Source organism: Pseudopipra pipra, chromosome 13 (assembly GCF_036250125.1).
Source record: "Pseudopipra pipra isolate bDixPip1 chromosome 13, bDixPip1.hap1, whole genome shotgun sequence".
Classification (NCBI taxonomy): domain Eukaryota; kingdom Metazoa; phylum Chordata; class Aves; order Passeriformes; family Pipridae; genus Pseudopipra; species Pseudopipra pipra.
This window is the reverse complement of record NC_087561.1, coordinates 18,065,781-18,090,823: the sequence shown is the minus strand read 5'-3', so window position 1 is coordinate 18,090,823 and position 25,043 is coordinate 18,065,781. Positions and strand designations below refer to the sequence as shown.

The following is a 25,043-nucleotide window of genomic DNA, read 5'->3' as shown; positions in this document are numbered from 1 at the left end:
CAGGGGTTTATATAAAACCACCGCAGAGTTTAACTTCACGTAATGCTTTCTGGGAAGTTTAGTCTAACCTCCTGTACAGAGTGAAACCGAGGAACGAGATGATAAGATCTGTACTAGTTATACAAAACACCACGTCCCTCACAGTACAGCACATGCCCTGACACTACAGGAGATTTGGGGAGCACAATTTGTAATGCAAGTTGAGCGAGGGTTCTGCTGTAAGAGAAAGGAGATTTTAACTTCAGCACCTCTCCAGCGGGATAGCGATCGGGGAGGAGGCACGGCTCCCACTCACACATCACACCCGCACATCTCTACGTAAGCATAAATCACAAATCTGATAAGACAAATATGTAGGGATAGCGCATTCTGGACACCCAAATAAGAGACAGATCAGAGGGGCCCTCCACTAACATTAATTACAATATGGTAATTTTGGGGCAAGCCTATGAAGCAGATGATGCCAAATCCTTCCGAGCGTAACGCATCGGGCTCAGCCTTGTGACCACGTCTCCCTCCAATGGATGTCTCCGGCAATTAGCACATCCCACTCCTTCCAGCTCAATAAATACAGCTCTAACTCAGCAGCCAGGAATTGCAACTGGAATGCTGACAGGTCCTGTATCCCACTCCCAATGACAGCTACATGATCTGGCAGGGCAGTCCAGGGGCGTGTGGCAGTCCAGGGCTTCAGTTCCTGTGCAGATGAACAACCTTCAGTTTTGGACATGCAGAGGCATCTATGTTTTCCCAACACATCAGCTCCACCTTCCATTAACTGCAAAAACGAGCCACTCAATGAAGATCCAGAGTATTCCAAGCATGCCGCTGTAGGAAGTGGTGTGGCCAAGCTCTGGGATTTGGCATGAGGACCCCAACTCTGCCCATCACTTGGCCAAGTCTCTTGGTGAATTTGGGAGAATTTCAAACAAATCACAGGGTGGTTCACGATTCTGAGTGGGTCTGGACGGATGAAACCCGTGGACATAGGGAAAACAGCTGCCATCAATCATCAGTCCAGAACTGCATCGGCTTGTTTATGTTCCCTCTTGGAGCAAAAGCCTCACCCCAGACCTATATGGCAACATGAAGGAAGTTTAAACTTTTAATTTGAATTAATACTGCCCCCAAAAAGGAACAGACAGCAACAGTACTCAGGGATACGTGGGCAGGAGACAGGCTCCTCCATTCCCAGTCTCCTGTGCTGGGCGCTCATGGACTGCGGCCGTGATACCAATGGGGGTGTGAGTGCTGGGCTCCATTAGAGATTATGAGAAGACCATTAAATTAAGTTGGTTTCTTTCTAAATCTAGGCAGGAATTAAGCTGGGGGTTTGAGAGATTAAAGGCCAGTGAGATTATGATTTGCTGCTTCCAAAAAGGAGGATTTCCTTAAGCTGGGAGTTGCCTCTTTTTCCCTTCTCTTCACAGTGAGTCTGACAGAGCCCCCTTCTCCATCCTTTGCCAGAATCTCCATAATCTTGTACGTTTACGGAATGGCTTCCTGGGAAGCTTTAAAAAGTTCCAAATGCCTAAAATTCCTTACCCAAACTGCAAAATGGGAGGAATATCTGTAAAGACTTGGACTCAGGGATTGGATTTTCGTGGTTAAAAATTACCTTTCCAGTCACCCCAGTTCCTTGCCTGTCCACTCCATCCCTCAAATGGAAAGCTTCCTCGCTGTATGTGAACTTGGAACTTTTTCCAATAACTTCCTCCTTCTAAACTGCCTAAGAAAAGGCTGAGTTGAGAGCCAGCAAAGCAGTGAAATGGGAGAGAAGGTGGATGTGGGAGAGAGTAGAGCAAGACCCCTTAAGCAAGCTGGGAGTAGCAAGGCTGGGAGTGCTGGCAAAGAGAATAAGTTAATTTTCTAAGCCCACTTCTGTTTGGGGAACACAAGGCACTGTCAGAGGTTGAGTTTGCCACATGGCTTAACCTGCATGACCACCTGGCCAAGAGCTCAAAGGCCACGGGGACAGACTTGAGCATTTCCCTGTCACTGCTCTAAGTATTCCATGAAAAAGAAAAACAAGGATTTCACCAAAAGATGGGAAGCATCACATTGATCTCCACAGCTTGACCCTTGAAAGACACACCATTTAGAGACACATGGAGCTCAGGCAACTTGTCATAGGTGAACCCTTTCCCATTCTTCACCAGTTCGAATTTTATCTCAGAAAACAAGAAGTGATACACAACAGAATTATGTCCCCAGTGTAGAGATTGATTTATTTATAACAGTTTCATTTCATACTAACAGCCAGACACCAACCAAGCCAGAGGGGTTGTGATGTACTAGTGCACCAGCCCCAGTTAACAACCCTCTCGAAAAGTAACCATGTGCCAGATGAACAGGTCTTTGAATGTAAGGCAGTAGTGTCACAGAATCATCACAGAATCCCAGAATGGTTTGTCTTAGAAAGGAGCTTAAAGCTCATCTTGGTCCATGGGCAAGGACACTTTCCACTAGACCAGGTTGCTCCAAGGCCATCCAGTCTGGCTTTGGACACTTCCCGGGATGGGGCAATGTCAGATACTAACCAAGGCTGGTTACAGTCACATCTGAAGACCTCAGTTAATCCTGGTTCCTCCTCCAAACAGAGCCAGCACCTGAGCAGATGCTGCTCTTCCTTCAGGTGAAGAACTAAAGCACTTGCGTGGTGCAGGGAGGGGGGAGATATAACCAAAGCCTTGTCACTGTTGTCTTATGAGGTGCCCAGATGCTTCTTCCAGAGCACCCTGGCCAGTTGTCACCTGCATTCTAGGACAGCTCACTGTGTCCCTGCCAACATCCTGCCCTCACCTGCAGGGCTGCACCAGCTTGGGCTGTGCTACATGTCCCAATGGAATCAGTGCTCAGAGCTCTTGTAACACTATTTAAACCATGCTGAAACAGCCCTGAGAGTCTGTCTGGGGGGGGGCGGGGGTGTCCATTGTGCTTCTCTGGATTGCAGTGAGAACAACACATCTTCTATTTTTAAGTTTATTTGAACTTAAAGCATTAAGACAGACTAAAATCTCCTGCCCCTGGCAATCGTGTTGCAAGTGCTTTCTCTTCTCCTTGCATCTGCTCCATACCCCAGACTGTACTCTAGAAGCATCCTCAGATTCCCAGTGTTGAAAAAGAAAAGAAAAACCCCCTCAAATCCAGCAGAAATCTGATGTGGTAACACCAATTACCCTGGTCACAGAGAAAGACTTGAGGGGCTGAGAAAGTTCAGTTTAAAAGGACCTATCCAATTCAGATGCTCATTTCAGCCTTACGTAAGATGTCCTTGTCTGCAATAAAAAAATCCCACTGGCATAAAAGAACACACAGAACTTTACTCCTTAATTTTACTTCTCAGGCTTTTGGGCTCGCAGCTGACCCTGGAAACAAAGCAAAGAAGGCAAAGCCCAAACCGCAGAAAAATCCAAGCCAAATCCCTTTCTTGGGGGAATATAAGTGCTCCCTCCAGGCACTGACAGGAGCTCCAGTGCTCCTGCTCTCACTTCTGACATTAAATAGCAGAATCTTCATATCAACACATGGCAGAACAAAGTGGTAAATGGGAAAAAAAAATTGTCATCCTCTAGAAACTACAACAAACCCCTACTAAATCCAGGGTCAGTGTCCCCAGAGGGGTCCCTGCGAAATTCAGCTGCACAGGCACAGAGAAACTCTTCGTCATGAATATCAAAGGGTGCATTTCAGCTTTGCCACAACACAGGAAGGTCCTTTGAAATCCAAGGCACCACAATTCCTATGCAGTAAAAAAGGCAATCTAACAGAGTATTTCCCTCTGCCCAAGCTGGTGGAGGTCTGGCAATAGTAGTGCAAGGTGCTGGGCAGAAGAGGAACAGTGTGATCCATGATGCACACACCAAACAGCAACGTTAGGAACCAGAGAGAAACCAGAGGAAGAGGAGAAGTTTTGGTTTTGCTTTGTGCCTTTATTGCCTGGCCCTGCAGAAGATGTGGGTTAAGGAGCAGCTCTCCTGCAACAGGATGCTCCCCCTGAACAGGTCACCATCATCTCTGCTTGTGGGCAAGGCTGAGTCAGGCCCTGCCCCAGGGCACCAGGAAAAGACAAAGGCTCTTGGATTTCCAAGTCCTGGTGCTTGTTATTCAAGGCTTCACTGCTGCCCTGCGACACCCGAGCTCACTCTGGGGGAATCTGGAATCCCCCACCATGTACATATCAGGCAGGCTGAGCCAGGCACAGCCCCTGACTCAGTGAGAGCCATGGCACAGGAGCAGGAGCCACAGCCCTGCTTGGAATACGGGAATGAGGATGAAAAGAGCCCTCCCCACACCCCTCCTGTGACACTTGGCTCCAGCTTCCCTGGGTTTCTCCTCATCAAGACACTGAGTAAAGAAAAAACTATCTCATTAAGAAGCTGACCCAGGGGTCTCATGTTCTTCACACAAATTAACCCAGAGAATTAGATTTGCTTCATAGAAATCATTTTCTCCCCCTCTCTCTGCCTCCCAAAAAAAGAAGAGGGAAGAGCCTATTGAATCTGGCACTCTTTTAATGAAGGAAACGATGCAAGCCAAGCTAATGAAGTAGGAATTCCAGATGGATAGCAGTAGGTGTATGAATAGTACACGGAACGCTCGTTTTTATCAGCAATATAACCATTAAAAAGGAAAAAGAAGTTTTTAGCTTTTTTCTTTCATTTTTTTTCCTTTCTCCAAATGAGGCCAGAAGGGTTTCATTCCCTGTCCCACCCTGGCCCAGCAGGATTGCTCACAGTGAGAGGGAGCAGAGGCTGCTGCCTTCCAGGAACAGGAAGCTCTGCCCTCCCCACTGCTCCTGACACTGTGTGAGTGCAGAGAGCCAAGGGGACCCCGGCTGTGTGAGATCACACAAATAAACTCGTCTGCTGTGGGACACAGCCACACACAGCAACCACAGGAAGGAGCCTGGGGTGGAACTGGCTTCTCCCAGAAGCACAAACTGCACTTCTGCATCATTCATCAGCAAGGACAACATGTAAATCCAGTGGGATAGAGCTGAGGTTTGCTGTGCGCCCCAAAACACGGCACTGCAGGAGTTTTGGGGGCTTCGGCTGCTGCCTGGAAACAACTATGGCACAGAAGGTGTGGTGCCATTTACTGCAAGCCCAACATTATCTTGGGTTACCTCCAAGTAATTCTGCAGCATGGGGAGACAGAGGTTGGGATCTCCACAGAACAGGCACTTCTGTACACTGACACAGGAATTTGGGTTCAGGGGGAGTGACCAGAACTCCGGACAAGGAACTCTCTACTTCTCACCCATCCCCTCCTACCAGACTAAGTTGGAGATTTCACAGCCTGAAATTGGCTCCCAGATATGACACTCTGAGATACAACACTCCAGCCATTCCCTAACAATCCTCATCTCTCCCCTCCCTGCCCACATTACATAATAAGCATCTTTATTTATTCTTTTTTTCGTAAGTCATCTTTTCATAACAATAGAAACTACTGGAGACCGAGATAACTTGATGAATTTTTCCTATTATCTAAGAGCTTAGTCACTCAGGGAATTAGTCATGTTCAAAATAACAGCCAGGCTCAAAGAGATTCAGAGCAACCATTCTGGAGCAGAAGCAGCTAATGTCATAAATACATTAAGATGTCAGCTTGAAGCATTTCAGAGATTTTTCAAGAACTGTTTAAAAAAAGAAAAACCGTTTGACTAGATATAAAGGAAATCAGGTTCTCAGCAGTTAGAACTGTGGTTTACAAAGCCCATGGTGCTCAAACACTGAAAGCCTGAGCAGGAGGGACAGATGGACATGGTGACCACGTGGTGCGTGTGGTTTCCCAGCGAGCACAGCCTGCTCGATGTTCCACATGGCACCCTCCCAGCACTGCTCTCACAGGGTTTTCCAGACATCCCTGATGCATCATGAAGACATGTCTCAGGAGACAGAGAAGTTATTGGCATGTCCAATATCCAGCAGGTAGGAACAGGGGCACAGAGCCACGGGACCAGAGCCAGGTCTCCCCCTAGCCACACGTGGGACTGACACAAGGGCAATCCTCAGCATATTTCAGGGGTTTATCCAAATATTTTTGTTTACCATAATGTCAACTCTTTCTTAACCAGGCCATTTATCATATACTCTTATAGTAGCACTAGTCAGAGGCTATAACTGAAAGATTAAAGGAGCCCCAAACTGTGAGTGAAATGAAAAACTGAACAGGTACTTTGTGAGTAAGAAAAATCCCACAAAAACATGCATTTGGTAGGATGGGCTTCAGGCTCTGGGAGCTCCGTGGCACTGCAGCACACACGGAATTCTCCAGCACCTGCAGAGCTCAGTCAACCCAAGTATCAACCTCCAGTGACAGCAGATTCCAGGGTGAACAGGAACAAACTTCCAATAAGCCGCTCTGCTGTGGAAAAAGCCCTCCCTGCTGAGGTCCCAGGGTGTGGAGCGGCTGGACCTGACAGCATCCTCTGCAGGACACCCAAACTGCTCAGCACGTCCCTGGGCTTCCTGGGAGCTTCACTGGAGCTGAGTGCTCCCTGTTCCCTTTGATCTCTGCAGGACTCTGAGAGCTCTGGGCCTCTTCAGTCCCATTTTCCCTAATGCCTGGATACTGCAAGATCCTTCTTCCATCCCATCCCGGCCTGGCTTCTCTCCACCAACTGCATTTGCTTATCCAAACTTTCAAAAATGAAAGTCAAACCAAAACTGCTTTTTTCCTCTTCTCTGTTCCTGACTTCACATTGAGCTTTTCAGGATTACAGACCGCAGAGAGTCTTTGTACTTTCAATATCCTGTGATCTGCAGACTGACAAGTGGAGAAGGATCAGTAAGGAAAAATGTAAGCAAGATCCTGGCTGCTGACCTGCCCTGTTCATGGATATCTCCATCACTTGCAGTGTTTGGCCTTTTGATTCACTGAATTCCTTATCACCACACTTTTAAGCTGTGATGATTTACAAGAGCCTACTTTTTGTTTAGGAGAGAAATGGAAAATATCAAGCACAGCTTGATTTTAAGTATTTGAACAACTAGCATAGCAGCCTAGGGAAAAACATGACTGTATATGCCTGAAAAAGAGAAAAGACTGGGACTGTACCTATGGAAGGTAATGGCTGCACTCACTTGGACTGTCACAGGCACAATACTAAGCCCAGAAGGAGACTCTATGAGAGGAAATACCAAAGAAGATTCACACTTGTAATACAGTCAAAGGCCTGGGAAAAAACTGTGCCCTTGGCAGATAAAAAGCTATCCCAGGAAAGGCCTGATTTAATCCAACATGTGATTACCATGCTGGATCAATACTCTCTGAAGAATCCCAAACCAAATAATCATCATCCTCACACGCCAGTCAGAGGTGTAGATTGATCCTCATCACTACCAATGACAATTAGTTTCATCTTTCTGGGTTAGAAACAGATACCAGAGAGTTTAGCAACTTGGTACCAATGAAGCATGTAAAGCATCCCCGTGGGATGCCAGCATAATTGGCAAAAGATTAATTGTTTAAAAAATGGGAAGCAGCACATGCAAAGGAGGAAAAAAACAAGCCCCGACAGCTTAATATTATGGAATAATAGTGAGGTTTAAGGGGCTGATTTAGAAATAAAGAGCCACCTGCCATGAGAACAAAAGCTACTATCACTTGGAAAACATTAGTGACAGGCTTTCTAAAGATGAGTAACTCTGAAGGGAAGCAGGTCTGAGTCTTTAACCCAAGCTGAGAACAGAAAACAGCACTTTGAATAAATCAATGCTGTGCAGAACTTGGTAGAAATCAGTCTAAAATCTGGGTTTTGACCAATGTGCCTGAGCAGAACCAAGTCAAGAGATGATGGCCAAAATAAATGTATATTGCTGTTCTTTAGTAGGTGCACAGAAAACAGTATCAGAGTAAAAAAGACAGCTGAAAAACCCTAACAGGGGCTCAGTGTTCATGAAAATTGGTCCAGTGATGCTCTGGGTGAAAGGCTGAGGTTCTCCACGGCATGGAAGGCAGTGAGAACAGGGCAGCCAGCCTTCACTCAGGAGTCAACAGAGCCATTTGATAGTTCTGTAGCACAGTTTAATCAGCAGACTGAGATAATAATATTCCCACTGACTTGCTGAAATGCAGCTCCTTCTGGTTTGGAACAACTCGTTTGTTTAGCAGCACACACCAATATGATCCACATCTGAAGTGCTAAAAATTAAAGTAACTTACCAATGGGGGCAGCAGGCAAAATCTGCATTACAGGGAATATCACTATCTGCACTGGCACTTGGCCAGGACATCTGGACTAACATGCCTTGTCTTGCCAGAAGAGCAGAATTTGGAGGGCCCAAGCATCGGCAGGACCTTGGCTCCACAGCACAGCCAAGAGAGCACTACCAGCATCCCTGGGATTCCAAGGGCAGGAGCCCACTGAACCCGTTGGACCACAGCCACCCATCCCCAGGGAAACAGGCTCCTCACTCACAGGGGACTGCAAAGATCCCTGCTGGATTTATCTTATTAGGGTCAGTTCTACTTTGTTGGTTTGTAATCATTTTTTATTTCTAGATACCTGGAGATATGTGGAATATCTCCAAATACTGCTGAGGCTGTTAAACTGCTGTATCAAATAAAGAAACCACAGTTCTCTCTTTCGTTTTTCCCTTTTGAGACAGGCGATACTGGGAAACTCCCTCTTCAAAATCAATCACTGGAGTTTTACTTTCCCCCAAAATATCACATATCACAGGCTATCCAGTAACCCCTATAATTCCTCTCAAAGAGAAGGCAAAGATTAGACTAATGAGAACAAAATAACAAAGTCTCCCTGGCCGCCGGCAGCAAGGAAGGAAGCTGGGAAGGTGAGAGGGTGAGAAAGTGTCAAGTCTTATGCTGTGTCAATTAAAAAAGCAGTTTGTCCTGCACCACATCCAGCCCCTCCCCACCCGAGCTCAGCAGTCACCTGGGAGGAGAGGAAAAAGGATGCAAGAGCCACGTCCAGCTTGCCAGCACCACTTTTCTGCACCGTACTTATCTCTGACAACGTAAACCGGCAAACGGCGATTTGCGTTGCTTGGACACCGGCGGAGAGCGGCAAAGTGCTCCTCGGGCTGCGAGCGGGTCCAGGGGGCACAGGGAAGAAATCCCGCCCCCTCGGGATGCTCAGAGGGTGGGAGGTGGCAGCAAACCCCCCAAACCGCTGCGGGGTGGTAGACAAACCTTAAACAGGACCTAAGCAAATGTGGAACCTAATGCAGGCTGCTGCCTACAGCCGCATCACACCGAGCCTTCCAGGAGCACAAAGCACTCCGCCCCAATTTGTGCGAGCATCCGAGAGGGGCTGAAGGGCAGAAGGAGCCGCACAAGGGCGGCACAGAGCTGGTGGCTGGGCACCAGGAGAGCGCGGGCAGTGATCCCTGCGCTGGCTCCAAAAGCCTCCTCGCTGCCAGCGGCATCTGCCGGTGCCCCCGCGGAGCCGGAATGCGGGGGCTGAGCCAGGTGACGCCAGAGCCGGCTCGGCCCGAGCCAGCCAGACACCGGGAGCAGCCCGCAGGGATCCCCCGAGGCTCCCCGCAGGAGGGAGAACGCCCAGGGAAGGGCAAAACCCAAAACCACCTGCAAAGCCCAGCCCAGCACAGAGGGAAATTGCCGTTGCAAAGCCAAGCTGTGCAAGGAGGGAGAGATGGGGGGGAGGAGGATCTCAATAACAACCGCATCGCTTCACGGGGAAGTTTCTGAATGAGGCAGAGGGACCCTGCTGAGCTGGGGGAACTTCCCCGCTTCCCCCCCCCCCCGGCACACACAGCCCCTACGAGCCGCACTCCGGGCTCAGCGAGGGCATCTGCAAATCGGCAGGATTTTGTCTCATTGAGCAGAGCTGTCAGTGTTTAACCGGCTTTCCTGAAGCCTCTCCACTCCCGAGGAGTGTGACAGCCTGATGCAAGCGCAGGCAGGGACTCTCCAGCTCAGCAGCACATTCGGCTCCCCCCGCACCGCAACTCATCATCCGGCGGAGGGGCAGATCTGACAGGTCCCGGCGGCTGCCGCCAGCCAGCATCCTTGTGCCGGCACTCCTCTCCTCCCAGTCTCTCCCCCGGCTCGCACACCACACAGCCCATCTTCGGGAACCGGGAAAACCCTCTGCTTCCCCCATAGTCCCCCCGGTTCACCCTACCGAAACCCCCTCTCCAGCCCCGCCGAGCGCCGCTCCCCCTCCCACGCCCCAATGCGTGCCCACCCTCCTTCCTCTCTTTTAATTTCTTCTTTTGCTCAGCAGTTTGGGAATGCAGAGTCCATAAAATGGCTACAGAGTGATCAATGGTTTCAAGGACAGGGAGTAAAGGAGGAGTCAGGAGATAGGACGGAGGTTTCATTTCCCTGTCAAAGTACTGCAATAAGAGGAAAAGAGAAAGACATAGCTACCTGAACTCACCATTCCTGTTCCATCCCTTAGCCACTGCATCTTGCTTCTGATGATGTCCTTATTATCAGGGAGGGGAAGGAAAAAAAATCCCTACTGCCTGGCGAGAGCTGGCAGGAAAAAAAAGAAGCCCCCCACCCCCACCCTAGCCCGGAGCTTTCAGTCAGCCATCCCTCAGCCCGGCAATCCCGTGCCTGTCAGGAGCACGTTACTAGCAGCCTCCTCACTACCTGGGATTGTGCTTATTTATTTCAGTCACGGACCGAGGGATTTGAGGGGAGGGGGATGTCCTTTTTTTTTTCCCTTGCCGTGCTTTGAAACTCTGCAGGAGGGGAGGGGAGGAGAGCAGAGGGGAGGGAGGGGGGACCTATACAAACTTGGGGAGGGTCCCCGCAGTCGCCCAGCAGCCCGGGCACCCCCTGCCCTCCTGCCCTGGCCGGTCACCCTCGCCCCCAGCGCTGCAGGACTCCGGATCTGCAGAGCCAGCACATGGCTCCACGCTCAGCAATGGGCTGGGGCTTTTGCTGACGTTCAAAGGGCAGTAGTTTCTCACTCTGCTTTCCACATGCAGGATAAATCCCCTTCCCACTGAAACCAAAGCCCCCAGCCCAGCCAAGCGCTGCCCCTGCTGCCCGGGGTTATCCTCCTCGCAGCACCCGCACCCCACTCCCCCCTCAGGGCTTTAATCCCCTGCTCGCTCCCCTTGTGAGGGAGCTTTATCCCGACTTTCTGGTCACGGCAAGGAAAGTACAGCCCGCTGCAGAGTTGAGAAGAGAATCCACTCATTAAAGCATTCCCCATTGCCACGGCCACCCACCACACCGAGGGAGAGGAGATCGCTCTGTCTGGCGCTGGAGAGGAGAGGCGGCGGCAGCATATGGGATGTGTAGAGCCAACTGGAGACAGGGCTGAATCCTCCCGAGTCCTCCAGCTGGGACACGCATGTTGACATGGTTCTCCCCATTTTTCAAAGACATGGAGATCGCAGGAGTTGGCCAAGGCCTTTCACGGAGGCGGCTACGCCATCCCAGGGCTCGCTGCCCACAGGAAGGGGCAGCCCGGAGCAGGGACTGACACACCCCTGAGAACAGGCAAAATGCCCCCCCAACGCTCCCCAAATCTCCTCTCTGGCAACCAAGGTCTGCAGCTGGTTTCAGAGCCAGGAGGGCAGGTAGGAATTGTGGAGACAAAGTGGGAAATGGCTGACATCCTGCTCAGATGGGCGCAGACACCCACAGCCAGGATATACATGCACTGGGTACACTGGACATACTGGATCCTCATACAGGATATACTGCAAAACCTCTGGAGAAGCTACAGTCTCCTCAGTTACACTTGCAGAGGATTTAGGGTTGTGTTTGAGTGCGGTTTTATCCATGCACTCAAGGGCAGAAGGGCACTTGGATCTCCTGCTCCTGGCCTCCAGAGGAGTCAACGTTTTTCCTGTAGCTGAAGATTCTGAGTCAGGAAACAACATGCGGCTCCTCGTGACTGCCACTTTGTGCTGGTCCTGTGCCACTCAGCAGGATCAGAGCCTAGGTGTCTTCACTTATTTGTTGAACTGGGACAGACCAGGAGAGCAAGCAGGAGCGAAGGGATGCTGCCCAGCATCTCTGCATCTTGTTGCGGCCCCACGTTAACCTGCTCCAGTTACATCAAGCCATATTCCATCACTTTTTCTACAGGCACTGACAGCCATCATTATTGCCAGAGATGGCTGACAAAAGAGTGAGTCAGGAGACAAATGCTTATAGCTGTCCAAACTCTGGAATTCTACCTAAATTTCCTATGTTAAGTGACAGAAACTCCAGGTAAGTTATTTACATCCATAGGAGGACTCTGGTTGGAAAATCCCACCTCTGGCAACCATTCGGGTGTTGTCAATCAGGGTCTGCTCCTCATCAGGTACAAAACCTGTTTGGGATGTTAGACAGATCCAGCACAACCTCACCAACTGATTTAAAAGCTGCAGGGATTGGGGAGAGCCAGGACAGCAGAACTGACAGACAGACGGACATCCTGAATGCATGGGCATTGCTCCTTCAGAAACCTGAACTAAAAAGAGAGCAATGATGAGGTTATCTGTAATTGAAGGTAAATGTTTTTCTACCGGGAAATATTGAATGAGATCTGCATTGTTGTCAGCACACACAGATAATACAAGAATGACCCTCTTAAGCACGAGATCATCTTTAAACCACACACTGCCTCATCCCAGTAACTCCACTCACTCCAGTCCAAGTTACACCCATCCTAACCTGGCAGTGCAAATGGAGCGGGTATTTGTCTGGCACATCCCACCCAACTGTTCCAATTGGTAATGTGGATCTGGAGAAGGAGGAGGACAATTGTTGTGGAAGTTTGTTGCACACGAGAAGAAATTATCACTGTTTTGCTCCTCCTGTCAGCTGTTAATCAGGCCTGTCAATAAGGCTCATATTCCCGTTTCACATTCTATCCCTTGTTTACACTAAACTGATCTGAGAAGCAAAGCAAGAGTTGCCAGGTTAATTCTTGCTCCCTGCAAAGGGAAGGAAAGGCAGGAAAGCCCAGAGATCAGCCAAACCCCTGACTGAGCATCAGCCTGCACACAAATCCCATCCTGCCCAGAGCAGTGGGGCAGCCATTCTCTTTGGCACATGCAACCACAGAGAGAACCCAGCTGCCTCTTCCCTGCCAAGAAAATGCACCTCTGCTGCCTCATTGTCTATGCAAAGCGTTCTGCAGGCAGCCAGCAGGCAGGGGACCAAACCCAGCATCCCTGCCAGAGCAGGGGGAGCAGGGAGGAGCTACCTGTGAGCTTCTGGTTGGTCCTGTGCTGGGCCAGGAGCTGGACTAGGATGATTTTTGTGGGTCCCTTCCAGCTCAGGATATTCTATGCTTCTGCTCTACGATTCTCCACCTCCCCACACTGGAGCAAAGCACCTGCCTTCCAGGAAAGGGCACCACGTCTGGGCCCCTTTGCCAGGCATTCCAAGGGGATGTTACAGCCCACACATCTGAAGGCACAGTGGGTTGCCCACCCAGCACACCCCAGACATGGGGCATTTCAAACAACACACACGAGCTGTGAGTCACAGAGCACCGTGGAGCAGTGCCAGGGCATTGCACTGGTAGGAAAACCCACAGTGCCCACAGGGAAAGGGAGCCAACTTTCAGTGTGGGGTGTTTGGGCAGAGTCTGCACTGCAGGCTCCTGCCCTGGGACTTAGCGTAGAAAAAATGGGATTTCTACTACCTGAGCACATCCCACTGGGGAGGCAGGGACGAGGTTTTGCCCAGGTGAGCAGACAGAGTCCCTGGTTTGCCTGGGGGATTGCTCTGGAAGAACTCGTGTATTGCTCATCCATAACACAACGTCCCAGTAATTCTCAGCAGAGCTGTGCTCTGGTCACATTTTACCAGATGTCTCCTTCCCTCCAGAATGAGGAGGGAAGGAGAAAAACGAGCTGATGTGCTTCACCCTCAGATGGCCGCTGCCCTTCAAAGGCCAGTCCAGTTTGGGGTCTACTTCTGACTGCCAAGTGATATTCATAATGGGCAGTAGCCTCACTGGTGAGCAGAGATGGGAAGGAAGGGACAGGGTTTACCTGGACACTGCTCTGTAGTAGTAGTTGTGACTAATAAAGGGACTATAATGATTAGATTTATGCCACTTTTCCATGTGTAATTTATTTTCTCCTAATTCCTTGCATCTGGAGAGCGACTCAGAAGCCAAGCAATTTGGTATCAGCAGGATAGTCACTATCACATCACACTCTGAAACAGCAATAAGTAATCTCCATCCTTGTACCTCATCCAATACATCTGGAGCCATGGAAGTGACACACACGACTTTAACAACATTCCCACTGCAATCTGCTGTCCAATCCAATACACACAGACACCCACCCTGCTCTCCCAGCCACTATTTGTGGTATCGCTGTGCAGCTTTTGGGTGCAGATCCCTCGTTTCAGACCTCCAAAACACAGCAGTGGGATTCCAAACATGATGGTTCATTTTCCTGCAACCTGTGAGAGCAGCAGAGCAGCAGAGCAGCACTGCAGGACTTCACCTGCCTCTCATCTCTTTTCTTTATTGTATTACCACATCACCACTGAAATCTCCTTTAGATCTCCAAAGCCTCCTTTCTTTAATCCCACCATAAGAATACTGCTATAAACCTCTCTCTGGATGTGGGAACTTTTTCCAAGGTGCTCCTCTCCCTGCCCTGCTGCTGCTGCCTTCACGCAGGGATTTCCGTTCCTCTGCTTTTCATCCACTCTTCCCTCCCCTACAATGCAGCGTTGGAGAACATCCCCCAGCCAACACCTCCCTATTGAAATTCCAGCCCGGAATTGCCTCATCCAGGCAGAAGCCCGACAGTGCCCTTTGGAGAGCCCAGGCACGTGACAGTATTTCACTGCTGCAGAAGGCAGATGTTCTTCATTCCATATCAGAGAGCACAAATATGTTCCTGCAGTCATTGTCTCTACTGAACTGCAAAGAACAGGCACCAAATCCTACAGGTTAATTAATGAGAAAGGAGGAGAATTTGTCTAACCTCTACTAGGAATTATCCAGCCTGGCTTTATAAACCAATCAGCCACGCTACACAGCTATGAAACACGTACCTTCCTGCAGGAAAAAAACCCCAAACCCCATGGAATACTTTCATAATGGCCCAGTGCCTCTCTGATTAGCACAGCAATAACACAGTGCTCCGGGCTCTTGCAAAGTATTATTATTATTTATGGTACATTACAAGAGAGTTTGTTTGTTCTTTAACAGGAGATGACATACTCAGAAGCCCCAGATAGGAGTGTCCTCCTGAACTAACTCTGACACAAAGATAGTTTCAGTCATAAATTATAGAATCACAGAACCACAGGACTGGAACAAGTGCATAAACATCACTTGCTCTGATGGCTGTGGTTGGGATCTGGCTGTTTACCACAGGAAGGGAGAAAAATCATTACCTGCAAACCAGGGCACAGGGGCTTCCCCTGACTGCCCAAGGTTACACATCAAACACTGGCAGGGACAGACAGGGGAGCCCAAACCTGTCTCCCTCTGCTCCAAACCCCTTCTCCAATCCTCATCAGCTACTTGTACGTACACTCTGTATGCTGGTACGAACTAGAGTAATTTAATTCTAATCTAATTACATACATGAGGCATTGTTAATTATTTGGTATATTTATATTTAGCAGTCACAGTGCAAACAGACCCCAGTGTGGCTCCAGGCAGAGTGTCACACAGCCTGCTCCACGCTAAAGGAGGGAAGGGATGGAAAGGGCCACGGCCACACTCTCACAGACTCTCCCCAAAGGACTTTTTGGATTTTACTAACAAAATTACAGCTTCAGTTTTTGAGAGGACCAAAACAAACTAATTTTTATGCAGCCCGAGTGGGAAACCACAGTTGGAAACCTGTTTTAAAAAGGAGGTTTTTTATTAAGTAAAAACTATTTTGTTGCCAGCACACGATCCCCCAGACACACAGAGGTTCCTGCTGCTCCTCTCCAGGCCATCCTGTGGGATAGATGGGGCCCTTGGGAAGGCAGGGAAACAGGCAAATCCCAGACCTGCCTCCTTCCAGAACTGATCCTTCAAGTTCCCTTCATGTTTTGCACCTTGTTGACTATTCCTTCTCCTTGCCATCCTCACCTGACTGACAAGACTCCTCATGCCTCGGCCCATTTGATTTGCTAATATCTTTCAACTTTTTCCAACAGTGGCATTTTGAAGCCTCCCACTGCTGCTTTAATGAACCAAGGAGTCTGTTGCCAAGGAACACTCTCTGTTGCCAAGACCTCTGCTTTAGAGGTGAAAATTAAAAACCTGCAGGCAAATTAAACTCTTAGGGTGATGAGGAAAGCACCCCAGTTCAGATCCCCAAGCCCAGTAAAGGCTCTCCAGCATCCAAGTCTTCTTTATGTCCATCTGTCACTAGCACTGCCCTAGTTCTGCTTATTTAGGGAAAATCCTATGGAGATTAAAAAGAGGAATAAAACTAAATTTGAAACTGAAAGGGCTTTACAAGTAGCACAGTGCTTATATATAAATTCATTTCATTTGTGTACTAAGAGATCTGCAGCCAAAAAAGAGATTTTTTTTTTTTTTTTTTGAAAGAAAACTAGAGCTTAGTATTGCTATTCACGAGAAGATCTGCGGGGAAACAATAAATGCTGCCCCAGGTCGTGTGTTTTGAGGTCAGAAGGGACTGACAAAGCCGTACATCCTGCAGGCATGATCCTCCCTCGTGCCTGGAGGGATGTTCCCATGCTGGAGCTGGGGAAGGAGCCTCCAAGGCCCACAGCATGGCCACATCTCATGGCGTGGGGGCTCTTGCAGCCCTCCTCTGTCACACCAACAGGCAGACTCACACCTGAGCTCCTGCCTGGCCCCTCTCCACCACGCAAACCCAGCAGAGATCCCACTGGAGCTGGGTGCCTTTGGAGGAGGCATCCCAACCTGGTCCTACACCCACAAATACACACAAAACCCTGGGACAGAAATGCTTTCCCTGCCATGTTAATCCCTGCACCTGCAGAGAGCAGCACTGCGATGGCAGGGTGTGATCCACCTATGGCACAGCTCCCACCCACATCCACGGGATTCCTGCCTGAGTAACAGTGTCAGGGCTTGGCTCTTGGGAAGCAAAGCAGAAGGCAAGGAGATTGGCCCCCCAAGACCTCACATCTCCGTCAGGAGGTGAAGGCTTAATGAGCAGGTCATGTTTATGAGGTGATGGCCACAGTTCATCAGGATGCACAGAGCGATGTGGAGGAGCCTTTCAAACTCACTCGTCACTCTCCTCACTCTATTATTCAGTTCAAAGCTGTGACCTGTGGCCCTGGAAGCTGAGCTTAAGCAGCTCAGCTCTCAGCCCTGTTCTCATGGCCGCAGTTAGTCTGAGTTGCCACAGGACGTGTTAGGACAGCCTTGGCCAAGCCAGGGGTGCAGGGAGGAGCAACACACCGGAGCAGGGAGGGCTCTCGGAGCAGCCCAACCTCAGCCCTACAAGTATGGGGTGTCCAGTGATGGACACCCAGGACAACGAGGGATGTTTTGACCACCTTCCCCACAATGATGCATATTTTCCCAATGTGGTTGGGTAAAGTTAATCCCAAGGTTTCTAGTGCCTTCCTGCAGATTTCCCTCCCTGCTTATCTCATGCCTGCCATCAGCTGTGCCAACCAGGGCACATCTGGGAAAGAGAAACAGTTAGGGAAAGGAACAGCTGGGACCAGCCCCAGCCTCACCAGAACTTCCTGAGCTGGAGCGTCATCTGCAGCTCCCATCCGCCTAAGGAAACCTCTTTGCTGAGTCTCTCTATTAAGTGGAACTACCGACTTTCAGAGTGAGGAACATTTCCCAGAGAGATGCTCTCCTTCAGCACTTTGGGCTGCTAAAGCATCGTGAGGTTTCCTTTTTGAGAGAGCCCTACCTTGAGTCACCCTCTGGAGCCCAAAGAAAGGCAGAAAGACTCTCTCTTCCCCACCCACCATCTGCAGAGGGATGTAAATTCTCCTGGTCAACAGCACTGCAGACTGAAGGCTGCAGCCCTCCAAACCCACTGAACATGCTGCTTTCATCCCCAGCTACTTTTCAAGATCCCTGCAAGTCCCACAGTCCTTCATCAGGCTTCCAGGGGTCTTCCCCACTGAGCTCAATCTGCAAAGGAAAGTTTCAATATTGTTTCACTTTCAAAAGTCTATCGAATTCCCTTTCTGACACTGTCTTCTCAAAGCTCCCACCCCAGTCCTCTCCTTTGAACCCATAACTCCTTGCTGGTGTCCTTTGAAATCGTTGAAACTCATCTGCCTACAATAATTACTAACTCAATGGTTTAATTTCAAATGAAATGAGATCCCTCTTGGGCTTGTTTTATTCTTGCAGAGGAAACAGGCCATGGGCTCCAGGAGTCTCTGGCTTATCAGGAAGGAAGTGTGGGGCGGGGGGGTCGGTGTCCCGCGGCGCAGTGCCCGCTGTCCCTCCCGCTGCAGCACTGCACTGGGCTGTGCAGTAACACGAGCAGACAGGCACACCCAGCAGGAGCCACGCGTTTCCCCCCACGGAAGCCATTTCACAGCAGGGATGCTCGACAGCAAATACAGGGTGTAAAACATGGACAAGGATCATCTAACATCCTCCAGAGCTGTTAGAATTTGAGATCGTAAACCAACCGAGGTCTACAGGGGTCAAATCTCAGGAGCAGTTGTGAAACTGTGGCCAGATAAATAAAGGGGTTAAACCCAGCTATCGGACTGCCTGGCAAGCCTTGCTGCAGGAAAGCAATTCCCTTATTGAACACATCCCCACGCACAAATGGAGCCATAAATATGTGGCATTCTCTCCCTCTAGTGGCTGGAGGCTTGGAAATGAAGAGGATGGAACGTGACCCTGCAGTTTCTGGAAACAAATGGAGTTGTCCCAGTGTGCCTGTCCCCCAGAGCCCCAGGGAGACAGCAAGGACCCCAGCAGGTCCTGAGCCCAGAGAAGGGATCACACCCGTCAGTCCCCATCAGCAGGGGTAGAACAGGACACCACGAGCGGGGCTCTGAGGCTCACCTTGCGTTCACCAGAGCCTGGGCTACTGCACCAGAGCCACTTCCCACATGCTCTGCCTTTGTGTGCTTTCCTGCTCTGCAGTGGTCCCCCTCACAAGACTGATCCTTATTAATGCACCACTGCCAAGAACATCCATATTCTTGTCAAGGTGTCACGCCACAGCAGTCAGGCTGCCGGGTCTGCTCACACCTTACAACGTGAGTGTGCTTGTAATAAAGCACAAGACATAAAAAAATCCCCCTGAGGTGCTCTGACCTCACCAAGAGAGCACTATTGAGAGAAACCAAGTGTGTAACTTGAGATGACACAATAGGAAAAGCTCCTCAATTAACTGTTTCTGAATATACTGATCTTAGTCAGTATTGCTCAAGGATTTTAAAGATCATAAAACACTGAGCTCTGCACCACACTTCAGGTTCCCAGATGTGGTGACATGGTTTCTTCACTTACAGGAGTCCTGGAACTTGCTCCCACATAAGCCTCACTCATCCTCTAAGGACAACCAGGAGGGTCTATGATTTTCATTTTAAATAATGAGCACCGTTCAGGATGGCAGCATTCTTGGAAGGAAGACAACATGGTAAAACCAGTTTAACACAGCTCCCTTCCACTAACAGTACAGCTCTACCATTGCATTTATTTTAGGTTAAAAACCCCAGACTCACTATCAGTAACAGGCATTGTTACATCACCACAAAATTTGTGTGTGGGTGTGAATTCTGGATGAGCATCCTCGACAACAGCAGAAATGTCCTTACAAAAGCCTAAGAAAAAGGGAAGAAAGAGGTGAGGGGTGCTGTCCAAGTGGGTTGGTGGGTTTGTTTCAAAGACCACACTTGCAAATGTTCTTTGCAGTTTTTCCAGGCTTGCATGGCAATGAGCACACCTGAGTCTTTTCCACAGCCTTGGGGAAAATGGTGAGTTTGAAGTGGGAAGGTCTCAAGCTTGACCCAACCAGGAAAAAAATCCAGAAGGGAAAAAAACATACAGAAGGAAAACCTGTTTTGAACTCAGTTGGGAAAGGTTAACAGAGCTTCCCATGACCCCTCTGGCTCTCTGGCCATGTCCCAGGCTCCTCTCTCCCACTGCCCCACAGGGCTGAGCTGTGACAAGCCTGCAGGGACTTCTGCAACATCAACCTGCTTGTGTGACCACAGCCAGTCAAGTGTGATTTTTGAAGAAGTGGATGCAAACCTCAAACCATCCACCCAAGCAGCACCTGCATGAACCAGTGAGGCAAGCAGGCATTAAAATCACAATTATGCCCAGATCCCATTAAACCATTTTTAATCCAAATCCCATTAAACTGCGTCAGCCTTTTCCTGCACCACCTTCCCTGCTACTCATGATTCATAAGTCAGGTCCATCCTCTGCCTTCAAAAACCATCCTTCTCCATTTGGTACTTGGATTGGCAGTGGAGCTTGTAATTAGGTCCCAAATGTGCCACCACATCACTGCTGAGTACAAGGGATTATACAGAGGTAAAGACTTCAAGAGTCCATGTGATGTGAAGTCTGAACACCATCCATCGCCTTCTGGAGTGCTAAATATACCCATGTTTTACTATTTACTTGCCTGCTAAACTATCTCAGGAGCAGTCTGTATCAGTCCCTAAAGAAGGCAGTTTGCTATTTATATGTAATGCGCTTAGCAATTTTTGTCACTGAAGTTGCACAGTTATATCCCACATGGAGATTTTCATCCTTATGAACTTCAACATGAGAAAAATCTACGCTACGAACTAATCTTCCCAAGTTCTTAGAAAGGGATGTTGGCAGGCAGGATGAGTGTCCTGACACTTCCAAGACTGTAATTCCTGTAAACTGCCAATTTTAGCAATGTTAAGAATATGGCATGAGAAATAAGTAATACAGGCAGCCATCGAAAAATCTTCCTGTATTCCATCCATGAGAATAGAAGGTTTTGTGCATCACCCTAAATTTTCACTAAATACAGGTGGACATCCTTCCTCAAGGAAGGAATCACCACGATTACTTGCATAAGCCAGCTGAGGCTGCAAGATCACGTTTTCAAAGTCTGCCCCAAATCTAAAGCTTTTGGAAACACAACAAGCTCGTCTGGCTGAAGACAATCCCCGAGACTCCTTAAAATCTCAGCTGTGAAAAAAAACAAGACAGAACAAAGACACAGGGCTGAGATAAAAGCTGGAGGTGCAGCCCTTGCCTGCTCAGCTCTGTCAGAGGGGCCCTAGAATGGCATTTGAAATACATGAAATGCACAACAAGGTTCAGCCAAGCTGCACCCAAGGCTGTAAATGCAGCCAGAAAATTCCTCTGGCAGGTGCTGATCCAAGCACTCTGCTGCCATGTGTACCACCTAGATCTTGCTGGGGTGGGTTTATTTTGGAAGGGAGTGGGTTTGAAATGCATAGGATTGTTTATAAAACACAACTTGTCTTAATTAAGCCACGTTGGGAGGGTATAAAAATAGCCTGTTGGAGATAGCAGACTAACTGTAGAAGCCTCACAAAAATATCCTGTGGGAAGTGAAAGGTGTGAATACATATTCTTAAAAAGGAACATGTGGCTTATGCTTTACTCTGCTTCCACTATGCAGCCATATGTTGGCTGCTGGGTTCTATTAATAAACCCTGTGCTCTGTGTTATCCCACATGTGTCTGGATAAGCACAGTTTGGAGCACACAAATCCTTAATGCCAGTACCTCCAGTAGGCAAGAATGCTTGGGTGTCAGCTCTGCCAGAAAGGGAATTTGATTAGGTCTCCTGCAAACCGCTCTAAGAACACAATGATCCCACTCAGTTCATGGATAGGAAGGAGAGATGGGCTTCCTCCGTGCCTCTAAATGACTCTAATCCCTCACTGATATATGGGCCTTTTCGTCATAAACACACATAAACCCCATACAGAATTTCCTCCAGCTTTGAATCGCAGCCTGGGTAGAACATCCCAGCTCCCAGTTGGCACAAAGCAACAGGAACACGGGAATTACCAGGACACCTAAGGGATGCATCCCATGGGCAAAGAGCAGCTGGCTCCCATGCCAGACACTGCATAATTACTCCGCCAAGTTCTTCTTCCAAAGGCAAACACTCCTGTTAGATGGCAGCTCACTACTCTCATTTCCAGCTGCCCCAAAACCACCGGCCAGGGGATCAACATCACACATGAACCCAGAAGACAAACAGGGCTGGCAAGATCTTCCTGTCTTCCTTGGGACTACCTGTATTTAAAAGATGCCTTTACAGCACTTGGTGACATAGCCAGGCTAGTCATGAACTCTCCAAGTGGGACGTGGAGATGCATCAGCAGGTTCTTCGCTGCCTGTCCACAGATGTAAAGTGGATTTTCATGTGGGAACTGCTCAAAACCACCAACCACAGGGGTTTGAAGTCTGAGCACATGCTGCAGTCCAAGGAAGGTGTTCTCCCAGGATGGCAAAACCTGCGTCTCTTTGGGTGTTTTCTCTTCACCCAAAGGCTGGGGCTGTGACCTAGTTTTACCTAAATCTATATATATTCTTTACATGGAGATAAAATGCTTGAAGGCATTACAAGGTGATATAAATTACTAGTTATTGGTTCATGATTTTTCCATGGTGGTAAAACAACCATCTCTCATGTTGGAGAGAATATGGCTTATTGCAAAAGGTGGGGAATTTAACAGAGATATTGATAAGCCACAAGAGTCCAGTGTGCACACTTAGTGTCAGAGACGCAAAGAGATGATGGATCCTTTCTTGGATGAAATATACTGAATAACTTTGATTTTCCTCCTAGAAATTACACACATTTGTCCCAAGCAGGACCAGCAAGGGCAGAATGCTGTCACAGCATCCTTCTAACCCCATTTCTCACGAACTAGAGACCAGAAATAAAACAGTTTTTTTCCGTAAGGAGAGACATTTTGTTTAATCCAAAGAGGAAAGAGGGAATTAACTTTTCCAACTCAACTACAGTAGACAGTCTTCCAGCCATGTGCTAGTTCCACCAGCAGCTCCAACCCATGCTCAGTGTTATTTGGTTACACTTTGCAAGTGCTTTGAGCTTGTAAAGCTTTCATGGAAATCAACGAAAAACTGGATTTTGGCAAAGATTCCCAGAATTGCTGCTTATTAGAGAATATTTTGTTAAATCATTTGCTTTGATAACTACAGTTCCAGCTGGAAATCAGAAAACCATTTTGCTGAGACCCAGCCCTGAAGAACTATTTATATCGGGAATCTTCTCTTTTCTCCAAAGCACCCAGCAGTGATCCAGACTTACCCCTCTGACTTTGAGGTTTGAAAAGAAAAACAATGGGAAACCTCTTTAAAAAAATCAATTAACTTCAAAAACAAAGAAACAAACAAAAACCAAAAAAAACACCAACAAAAATATGGAATAAGCACTTCTTGCCCTGTATGCCTCACAGAATAGCAAGCCTGGATCTGACATATTTAAGCACCACAGTCTATCTGCCCAACCCTTCTGCTCTTCCAGTTGTTGTTCCATTCACAGCTCACACTGTTTCACTGCTTACTCGGTGCTCAGGCTCTATTTTCTGGTGATACATAACCCTCCCAGAATATTCTGGACTTGGCTGCAGTAACTGCACAGAGAGAGAAAATGGCTCATTAGGATCCCCCCCCTCCAAATTTTTCCTTTTTTTTTTTTTATTTTTCTTCGCTCCTTCATTTTTCTTGTATTTCAATGTTATTTTTACCATCATTAACAGCTCTGGTCCCCCTCCCTGATGGGGCCACCCCCTGGGTTGCCCCAGGAGTTCTCTGCTCCCATTGACTTCACACCCACACAAACCAGCACAAGCAATGGGGCTGAGCTTAAGAGCTCTTGAGCATTCACTTCTTTGTACTATTCTTAATGCTCAATCCTGTAAGACTTAAAATTATTCCACACTCATTTACAGGAATTACAGACAATATTCCCTTTCTCTTTCACTGAAACAGAGCTAGTTGTTGGGCTGCCATTCTCTTGACAGCCCACAGAAATCCCTACAATAGATTAAGCCCCCAAGTAAAGAACACTCAAACACACATTGCAGCCCAGCCAGCACAGAGCTGAGCAAAAAACTGTGGCTTCTGCACAAAACACAGATATTAAAGCTGGCTTTGGCTGTGGAGGGTTTATTGTGTTTTGGTTTTGTTTCTTTTTTTTAATGAGCTTTCTGAAGAAAATTTTCAGTTTCAGCTAAAACCTGAAAGTGAAGTTGATTTGATTACTGTTTGGAGCCGTAAAACTTTCTATCTTTCTGTTTGAGTCTTTGCCCTCAAAAAGAAGGGCAAAGAATGAAGGGCAGCAGAATGAACACAAAAATGGATTGTAAATCTAGATTTTCTGACCAAAACCCACAGTCTCCATGGAAAATATTCAAGCTGCCTTTCCTGAAACCATTCAGCACAAGCCTAGGTGCCCACTGGTCTGTCACTGCTGTGTTAGTCGTGATGAATAAAGAGGAGAAAATGGGGATATGTCTTCCTTGGAGATCACAGGAGGATGGTGGGTCTGACCTGCCTGGGTACCTGCAGAAGCTCCCTCAGACCCAGAGGAAGCTCCTATGAGCACGTTGGCCAGGAACAACAGGGCAATTTATCCCTGATGAAATTACTAATTTCTTTTTGTCCACTTGCTTTATTTGTTCCCTCAAGGAGATTAGTGCTTTCTTGAGTTTAGAAAGACTATTAAAGCCTGAAAACTCAGAGTATGTGAAGCCTGCTGGAAAAGTACCTCTGGTATGTTCATACAGTGCACTACATTGATGCACAGGCTGGCAGCACATTAAATTGCTTCTCTGTGAAAGCTCTTCTCCCACTGAGTCTGCTAATTGTCTCTGCTTTTAAAAGTTATTAGTGAATTTAGAGTTGGCCATAGATGCTGATTTAATAACCCCAAGACTCCAAAACAGGTATTGGATAAGCACCAGCAACAAAAGCACTGTTCACTAAACATGCCTCAGAGAGACCACCCCAAAAAAGAGGAAAGCACTGACCAGTCCATTCCTCACCCCCATGACACTTCCATAAGACCAACCTCTTCCTCAAGGTAGGACCCCATCCAGCTCCTCCTGAGAGCAAATCACCTCCTTACTGAGGACACCATGCACAGCATCCCTGGATGTGGAGATGTACAAGGCCGTGCCCTCAGA

At 48.3% G+C, this 25,043-nt stretch overlaps 1 protein-coding gene across 8 annotated transcripts in view; it reads right to left on the bottom strand.

Annotated features, from left to right (window-relative positions):
• The window catches only part of ARHGEF9 (Cdc42 guanine nucleotide exchange factor 9), a 187,361-nt gene that overhangs the window by 120,800 nt on the left and 41,518 nt on the right, over positions 1-25,043 (bottom strand). The window contains exon 1 of one of the 8 annotated variants that reach the window (XM_064670192.1): positions 10,376-10,504. The exons of 6 other annotated variants lie outside the window; for them this stretch is intronic. In XM_064670192.1, coding sequence (XP_064526262.1) covers positions 10,376-10,405 — 30 coding nt within the window. In that variant the 5' untranslated portion in view covers positions 10,406-10,504. Of the gene's footprint in view, positions 1-10,365; positions 10,505-25,043 lie in introns of those variants that run through there. One more of the 8 variants, XM_064670197.1, reaches the window with a different exon arrangement.